We start from the raw sequence: 9,785 nt of genomic DNA, 5'->3' as shown, positions 1-9,785 counted from the left end.
ATATAATTAATTATTAATTAAATAAAAATAAAATTATTTAAAATACTTTGGAATTTTCACTCTGTAAGTGATTTTGGATCAAGAAAATAACAATTCTTTAATTAACAGTATATTTACATTTACAATGCTTTCGTTTGTTAACTTCTTAATTTTAATGCTTCTACGCTTTCTCCAAGTGAACTTTCGCCTGGAACCCTTTTCACCAGAATTATTTTTTCTCTTGTTCTCCAATCGCTCGTTCAAAGTCCGGCTATACAAATTCAGTCTATTATTAATACCTATATATTTATTGGTACATTTAAATAAAGAGTTAATACTTTTGTTGGTAATTTAACACTTACCGACTTTTATTTTTTCGTTCATTTTATATCAATATATCATTTTCCATTCCAGTTAATATTAATGCGAAGATAACCTGGAACAATTCCCAAACAATTCCGTAACATTACTCAGGTGAAACTGTTTGATTCGTTTTTATATCAAAATAACTCCCCTGAAATATTTTTACAAAATATTTATTTTTCTAATAGTTATTAACAATCCAAGTTCTTAATATTTTGTTTCAAAAATGGATCACTCGCGAACGGTTCATCGAAATTAAATAATTGAGTTCTAAAAAATTTTGTTACGAATTATACTTTACGCTAAAAAATTTTTCGGTAGTAAAAAACATGTTTGATTGTTTAAATAATCGTTTGATGAAAAAAAAAGTTTATATTTTGCAGTAGTTCAAAAGTTATCAATTTTTTGTGACCGCGTTCCGACCTTCAGCGCTGGTCAAGCACGTTCGGACGCAATAGTTTAATCTTCAACAAATTATAGTGAAATTTTCAACTAAGAAGATTAATTTTCTACAAAAAAAGTATTTTTTAACAAATCAGTTCAAACTTTCAACCTAGTAGTTGAATTTTGAACCAAAAAATATGAATTTTCATTTTAAAAAAAATTAGTAGTTGGTATTTAAATTAAAATTCTCCATTATTTTAAATACCTACTACGAAATTTTGTTATTGAAAATTCATCTTTTTTGGTTTGAAATTAAATTACTAGGTTGAATGTTTGAAACGATTTGTTAAAAAAATACTTTATTGGTAGAAAATTAATCTTCTTGGTTGAAAAGTTCACTTTACTTTGTTGAAGATTAAACCATTTTATTAAAAAATTAAGTTTCTGTGTTGCAGCTTCATTATATCTATTAACAATTCATCTTTTTGTTGGACAAATTAATTTTTTGGTTAAAACTGATTTTTTTAAAACTAAATACTAATCTTTTCAATGATAATTTGACTTCATTTTTTTTGAAATTCACATATTTTGATTGAAAATTCAACTTTTTTGTTGAATACTTAACCCACAATAATTGTATTCAAAATAATTTATTACCCTGGGCAATTGTTCTCCTATTTCTTGGCTAAAAGTTGATCCACTTTATTAAAAAATGAATTTTTTAAAATGGTGCTTCATTCTTTTAATTGAAAATTCATTTATTTTGTGGAAAAGTGAACTATTTTGATAATAATATTATTTTTTTAAATAAAACTTTTCAACTGAAAACTTAACCAGTCAACTTTTGTTTGAAAATCATTTTTTTCTTAGTTGATTATGGATCAATTTTGTTAAAAATTCATCTTTTTGAATAGAAAATTAATCTTTTTGGTTGAAAATTCATCTTTTTGATTGAAAAATTAACTATGCCCGGTAGAAAGTTGAACCACTTGATTAAAAATTTAGTTCTTCATGAACATTTATCATTTTGCTTGAAAATTCGAGTCACATTGTACTCAATATGATACCCGCGCGCGGCCGAACGTACTACCGAACAATTTTTTAGCGTAAAGTATATTTCGTAACAAAATTTTTCATAACTCAATTATTGAATTTCGATGAACCATTCGCGAGTAATCCATTTTTGGAGAAAAAAATGATCAAGAACTTTGATTTTTAATAACTTTTTAAAAATTTTTGTTGCAAAAATATTTTAGGTGAGTTATTTTGATATAAACGAAGCGAAAACTGTACAAATTGATTGAAAATAGAACTATATACTTAAAAGTGGCCCACTTGAGATATTTTGACCCTATATTTTACATTTATTTCCTCTCTTAAAATCAATTTCAAATCGATGATATCTACCTAATGTCTATATTATCATTTTTAAGAATTAAAATATTATTTCTGAAAAAAAATCTTCTCCCTTCGCTCCGCTGGGAATCGAACCGAAGTCGTCCGATTGCCGGCCGGGTGCTCCAACCGGAACGTATTTAAATAACGTAACAGCTCAAGTACGTAATATTTGCAAATCCGCAAAAAATTTCTCATGAAGATTATATTTTTAGTTATAAATTTTGTTATTTGGTTGCAAATTGAACAATTTTCTTGAAAATACATCCTTTTTTGTTGCAAATTAAACTATTTTGTTTAAAATTCGTCTTTTTTAGTTAAAAATTTAACTCTTTTCGTAAAAAATTAACCTTTTGTTTAAAATTCATATTTGATTGATGATGAGGTATCTGAAGTATTTTTTATATGAAAAATATTTTTTATGAGAATGTATCTTTTTGATTTTGAAGTTCATCCTTTTCAGTAGCAATATTGAATGTTATTGGGAAAAAATGCATCTATTTTGTTGAAAATTAAACGATTCCCTGGAAAATTTACTTTTTGTTAAAAATTTCAGTTTTTGTGTTGAAAAGTCAATTCAAATATTTTGGGATGAAAATTTTACTCTTATTCTTTGAAAATTTTTTTTTTATTTATTTATAAAGTCACCTGTTATAGTAAAATTTAAAATTTTCTTAGACAAAAAATGCAATTTTTTGGTTAAAAATTTAACAATCTTCATAAAACTTAAGAAGAAATTTCATCTTTCTTGAATAAAAATAGAATTGTTCGGTTGAAAATTCAACCTCTTTTTTGAAATGTTGTCTTTTTTATTTTAAAATTCATCTGCTTTAGCAGATATTACATCTTTCTTGGATAAAAATGCAACTATTGGGTTGAAAATACAACAACTTTGTTGAAATATTCGACATTTTTGTTTGAAAATTCGGCTGTTTTGTTGCAAATGTAACTCTTTCGTAGAAAGATTAGTTTTTGTTTAAATTTAGCATTTTAGCGTTGAAACGAGAACTAAAATCTTTTCTGGCTGAAAATTCAAATTAAAATAAAATTTCTTTTGTTTTAAAAGAAATTTTATCTTTCTTCGATTGGAATTCAACTGCTTGGTTGAAAATTCAACAGTTTTTTGAGAAGTTATACTTTTTGGGTTGAAAATTCTGCTGTTTTGTTGAAAATGTAACAATTTCGAAGAAATTTTACTATTTGTTATTTACTGTTAGTTATCGGCTTTTAAAGATATTTGATCTTTGTGGATAAAAATGCAACTGTTTAGTTTAAAAATAAAAAATTTTGTTCATAAGTCATAATTTTTGATTGAAAATTCTGTGTTGTTGAAAATTGAACTATTTCGTAGAAAATTTACTTTTTGTTTAAAATTTATATTTTGGTGTTAAAAAATGAAGTGAAATCTTTTCCAGACGAAAGTTCAACTAAAATTTTTTTTCCTTTTTTTATTCATAATTCATCTGTTTTAGTACAAGTTTCATCTTTCTTGGATAAAAATGCAACTTTTTGGTAGAGAATTCAACTATTTTGTTAAAAATTCAAACTCTTTAGTTGAGAAAAATCGTCTTCGTGGATTGAAAATTCAAATTTTTTTCGTAGGAACTTATTTCTCGTTTAATAATTCAGATTTTGATTCTGAAAAATCATCTGAAGTATTTTTTAACAAAAAATTCAACTATTATGTTGAAGGTTTATCTTTTTGATTTAAAAATTCATCTGTTTTAGTAGAAATGTATTTTTTGTAACGAAAATGCAACTTTTTATTTAAAAATCCTTTTTCTCTGTTTGAGTATTCAATTGTTTTTCTTGAAGATTTATATTGTTAGTCGAAAATTCATCTCATTAGTTGAAAGTTTAACTATTTTGTTGTAAAATAATCTTTTTTAATTGATAATTTAACTACTACGGTAAAAGTTAAACTACATTGAAAATGTAACTGTTTAGTCAAAAAGCTTTTTTTTTTGTTTAAATTTAATTTTTTAACTGAAGACGTAACTTAATGTAATTTATGATTGATCTTTTTCGATTGAAAATTCTTTTTTTGCAAAAAATAATTCTTTTGCTTTGAAACTTCATTATTTTTGCTTGATTCGTTGTTGGGTAAAAATTCCTCAGTTTCGTGGAAAATTAATCTTTTGGCTTGAAGGTTAAAAATTTGTCTTTTTCGTTTTAAAACTCTTTTTTTCTAATATAAATTTTATCTTTTTTGATTGAAATATAAATTATGGAACTTGTTTTCTTAGAAATTTGTCTTTAGGTTAAAAATTAAATTATTATGTTTAAAAGTTCATTATTTTGTTGAAAATTCATATATATATTTTTTTAAACTCATCTTTTACTGCAGAAAAAACATTTTTTTTAGTTTAAAAGAAATTAATAAATTTGAAAACATTTAATTTGCATTTGCAATACTGTTTCATTCTATTTATAAAAGATTTCATGTTAAAAATATTAAAAGATTAAAATGCTGGTATTTGAATATTATTGATCAACGAAAATGAAAAATTAGTCAAGGGAAAATCCACGCATTTTCAAAATGAAATTCTCGGACACCCTGTCTAATTATACAAGAAAAGACTGGTAAAACATTTATGAAAACGAAAAATTACGTACAGTAAGAGTTACGTAATTTAATTACGGCATCTGAACTACTTGATAGCTCGATACATTAACCTTTTTTCAGAAATACACGCTGTCTTTAGTAAGGTGTTACGTTTTATATGCGTCAGTTATTATACAATTTTTTTATCAAATTAGTCAATCAATCATAGTACATTTTCATACAAAAGTTTCAGGTTTTGATATATTCTAAACTTCATTCACAATTTTTTTATTAGATTTACCTTAAGAAACTGGATGATATTATGAACAACGCTTCTTCTATGGTAATTTCAATATGATTTGTTCCAAAACTGTTTCCGTTTCGCGTAACTGGTCCTTCAACTCATGAAGCTGATCAATGTTGTTTTTAAACTGCAAACTAAGTTTTGCAATTCTTGCTTCCAAATCAGCATTTGTATCCTCTTCATTCTTCTTTGGGATGCAAGGATCCTTCTCGCTGTAATCAGGATATTCATCGTTCCAAATTGGACTATTTTTATGAGCAATTTCATAAGCGTTTTTAAGAATGTCTTTAGGAAGCCTATTTTCTAAGGGATTTAATGGTTTTACTACTAGAACATGCTTTCGAAGGTGAGCATCTGTTTTATTGGACATTAATCTTTTAAGAAATGGCGAAAGTTTTATTTTGCACTCTGCCATTTCCGTGTAAACTATCAGTTTCGTCGTTCGGTTGAGTTTGGTAAGACCTGCCTGATTTCGTAAACCTTTTATGTCGTGTACAGCTATACCAACCAACAAGTTCATTAAAATTACGACAATAAAAATGACAAAAAGGCTGAAGAGGATTTGCGAAAAAATAGATAATGGATTATAAACAATAATATAACCACTATCCCTCCCTTTTGGATGGTTTATAAGTCCCTCAAAGTCAAGTTCTCCAGCCATCATCGTTAGAATTTTGATCAAACCCGTTAATAGATTTGCAAAAGACGGTTCACCATCAAAAATTACACAGAAGCTCATAGTAAATCCAATGAGTAATCCTGAATAAGCAAACAAAAGTTTTGCAAATTCATATTGAATATGAGTAAACATCGCAACGTAAGTCCCGAATCCTGGCAGTTGACCAATCATCAACATCAAATTTGTCCAAGCACAGAGAATGGAAAAAGCACCGATATAATTCTGCCAATTATAAGTTCTTCCTGTGTAGATAAAAGACGTAGCAAATACACTAATTATAACTATAGTGTCCAAAATGTTGTCTATATTCCATAGGCACTCCTTAAAGTTCTCATATGTTACGAAACTCAGAATCTTCCTCGGTAACATCAAACAAACGAAAACTAACCAAATATACCAATCAATTTCAACAAATCGTTTGTCAAAGTAATAACAAATCTCATAAGTACTATTATGACTAATAATATTTTCCTCCGGGGAATTGTAACACTCATAAGCTAAAGCCGTTAATATGTAAGTACTCATGAAGATCACCATGAGTGTGTACAAATATATATTGAGTAGGTAAAACTTTTTAATCCTTTGCCACTTTAAGTAGAGAAACGCCGTGACCAGAGGATGTGATAGAAGATCAGTCAAATTCTCTTGTATAAAGATGTTAATGAAACTAGTTTCGGGTCTGTCATCACTTGGTAGAATAGAGTTGAAGTACAATCTCATCTCAAATTCCCTGTTTTGAGAGCCTGGCCGTCTCAACAGTATAGAAGAATCCATCTTCATTCGAAAAGCTTGAAATGATTCTGGTATCTTTCGTAAAATAATATTAAGGGCTGAAACTCCTTTGCTTGTGGTTGCACTCACATCTGCACCATTCCTAATTAGTGTTTCGACGCACTCTACATGCTCCTCTAAAGCTGCAACATGAAGAGGCGAAAATCCGGCTTTGTCTATTGGATTAACGAGCGCACCATGTTTCAGTAAGAGATCTACTATTTTAATATTTAAGCCGGTAGCCATTACAGCGTAATGTAGTGGAGTCCTATGCATTTCATCTAGAGCGTTTACATCAACTTCTGGTTTCTGTAGTAAGAGTTCACAAAATTTTAAAGATTGGGCACTACAAGCAACATGAAGGGGAGTTTCTCCGCTGAGATTTTTGTATGTGAGGTCGGCTCCTCGCTTGATGTATAATTCTCCAACTGCCTCTGACTTTATTCTAATAGCGTAGTGTAAAATCGGGAGCATGTCTGGATTATTTGATGAATTATTTAAGTCAGCACCATTATCCAAAAGAATCTCGGCAGTTTCAGGACAATTTCCAGCTGCAGCTGAGTGCAATGCAGAATGACCATAAATAGGACTAACGTAATTAAAATGTGCACCTCTCTCAATTAGGTACTTCAGACAAGCAGTTTCTCCAGAAAAAGCAGAAAACATTGATGGTGTTGCTCCCTTAAAATAGACATTATTAATATCTGCCCCCGAGGCTTCTAGTCTGGGCAAAACTTGAGAAACGCCACGAATACAAGCCCAGGTAAATGCAACACTTTTGAATTTATCGTCGAAATCTGGAAAGAGAAATCCGTTCCTTTCTGGCACGTTGCCATTCTCCATTTCTTTAAGAATTTTCATTTCTGCATCGCTCATTGTGTTCCATATTGATTTAAGTATGTTAGCTCCATCAACTTCCACACCTCTTAATGGTTCAAGATTTTCAAAGAAAAAGGACTCGTCTATAGATGGTGGTGCTCCAACATCTAGTTGTTCTTGATCAGAGCGAGTCGTGTCGGCAATGCTGATTCTTTCAGGATGAACTCGAATGGGTAATTTTGGAAATTTGTAGGCTTTCTTGAATTTGGCGAAGATTGGATCCCCTTTTTCTAAATTATCGTGTAAATTACTTGCTGAAAAATGTCGTTGTTTTCTATCATTAGGACACGCCGAGAGCATGTGCATCTCTTTTATTTTAGCATGGTCGAAGGAATGTGAGCTTTCCGATCTGATGAACACAGGCAGTGGCTTTCGACAAATCTTACGGATCTGTCGAAGAGGGTCCTTGAAAAGAAAAATAGACAAAAATATAAATTAATTCTTCTTCTTTCTTCATTGCAAACAATTTTAATTTTAATTGCAAGCAATGGTCAGAAGGTCATATGGGACATGTGTAAAAAATGTCCGCCTCTTGGGAACGTTTCACTGGAACCTGAGGGGAACCTTCCATTATTGTGTTTTTTAACAACAATTATCTCATAAACCGTAAGACACTTACGGTTTTTTGGATATTCACTGATAATAATAACAATAACGATAAATTATTCTTCGAACGTTCCAGTGAAACGTTCCCAAGTGGTGGACATTTTACACGCTTAGGGAGCGTTCCTGGAACGTTCTGAAGGTTTCCGGAATGTTCCGTGCTACTAGGGTTCCGGCTAGTGATGCATATCAAGAACTTTTTGACAAAATGAAAAATTGTTTCAAACATGATCAGTTGAGACTATAATTTCATAGAAGTCTAGAACCTGTAGTCTTAAGGCCATGTGAGACGAAGCGCCACATAGAGTTGAAAATTTGTGATAATAAATAAGGAGCACTAATAAAGGCGGATTTGGTCCTAAATTTTAATAATTATGAAAAAAGTTTTTTTGTAAATAATTTTTTTTTCATAATTATTAAAATTTAGGACCAGACTCACCTTCCTTAGTGCTTCTTAATTATGTCGGTAAGGTAGGAATCTGGTCACGTAGCCCACTCATTGCATGGCCTTCAGGCTCTTAATATTACTCGGCTATTCGCTTCGGGTTATGCAAATAGATTTTAATTTGTAATTTTATTATTAACATGAATAAATACAAATAATTAAATATGAATGTATTAAAAGAGTGTTGAATTTTAAGTGAGATTGTGAATAAATGTGAAAATGGATGAAAATATGCCCCAGTGGGTCAATTGAACTTAACGGACACTATGTTAATGAAAAAATTCTTACTGTAGAACAAAATTTTTTCAAATAACTTCCTTAATTTTCAATAAAATGTATTAATATTGTAGCTAAATCGATCCATCTTGCAGGGTGGACGCTTGAATGGGAAAACCGGGAAATGACAATGAATTTATTTCTTGGTCGGGAATCTCACAAATTTGTACCAAACAAAATCTGCCCAAGTTTGATTTCCACAGTTTTCCCCCCTTAATAATTAGAAGAAAGTTTCTCTTTTTCAGTCATCATATCATTCAGTTTACAATACGTACTTCGAAATTTTTTCACTTACAAATTTTTCGTTTTGGATTTTAATATTTAAGCGTACTTTTTTCATTTAAAGAATTTTGAATTGCTATTTTAAAGACTTGAGAAATAAAAAATGATTAGCATTTGAAATCAACAATTTTCGATAAAAATCCTTTTTAGTTTATCAAATTTGAATATAAATTATTATGATTTTTTAAATTGACCTATACTTAAGGATTAGCAAGTGAATGAGAATAGATTTTACAAAACGATTCGGAATCAATTCCAAATGTATGAATTCCTAGATTTTAACGTTAAAAATTAAACTGTTTCAATTCGAAAGTCTTAGTCGTTAAACAAATGCAAATGCCTGATTGAAACTTTACAAACTACATATTTTCAATTTTAAAATAATCTCAAAATGATATATTCATATATAAAGGCTTTTATTAAATCTAAAGTATTTCTTCTGTCTAAAATTTAAAAATTAGAAATTGTTGAATAAAGTTCCGAATTAGTAAACGTGACGATTTCCTTCACACTGCGTATACTTATGTATTTTGACGCGCTGATTACCAAAATGATAGTGAAAATTTATGACTAGGCGATTTTCATGGTGAAATCGCGGAAAAACCATAAAAACGTGGTTTTTTGCGTTTATCACAGCCAATATGAAAAATCTCATAAAATGCTTTCAATCATGCTCTTTTCGTTTTCGAGTGTTAACCGTCCCCCAGTGTCAGCAACCCGTCTTATACGCGTAATTGAACCCGTTTTCTAAGTTTTTTCTGGTTCCAGTCACAGGGGTACCTTCCCGGCCCCACGACGCGTGGGAAATGGGGCAGGGGTGTGACCTAAGTATTTTCTGGTTCCAGTCACAGGGGTGCTCTCCCGCCCCCACGACGCGTGG

General features: G+C 29.8%; 1 protein-coding gene across 1 annotated transcript in view; it reads right to left on the bottom strand.

Moving 5' to 3' along the window:
- Window positions 1–5,004: 5,004 nt before the first annotated feature.
- The window catches only part of LOC117169925 (transient receptor potential channel pyrexia-like), a 9,991-nt gene continuing 5,210 nt past the window's right edge, over window positions 5,005–9,785 (bottom strand). The window contains exon 2 of the mRNA XM_033356435.1: window positions 5,005–7,704. Within this exon, the coding sequence (XP_033212326.1) occupies window positions 5,005–7,704 (2,700 nt within the window). The remainder of the gene's footprint in view (window positions 7,705–9,785) is intronic.

Source organism: Belonocnema kinseyi, chromosome 3 (assembly GCF_010883055.1).
Source record: "Belonocnema kinseyi isolate 2016_QV_RU_SX_M_011 chromosome 3, B_treatae_v1, whole genome shotgun sequence".
Classification (NCBI taxonomy): Eukaryota; Metazoa; Arthropoda; class Insecta; order Hymenoptera; family Cynipidae; genus Belonocnema; species Belonocnema kinseyi.
Note: the sequence above shows the minus strand (reverse complement) of the source record. Positions and strands in the feature narration are given on the sequence as shown.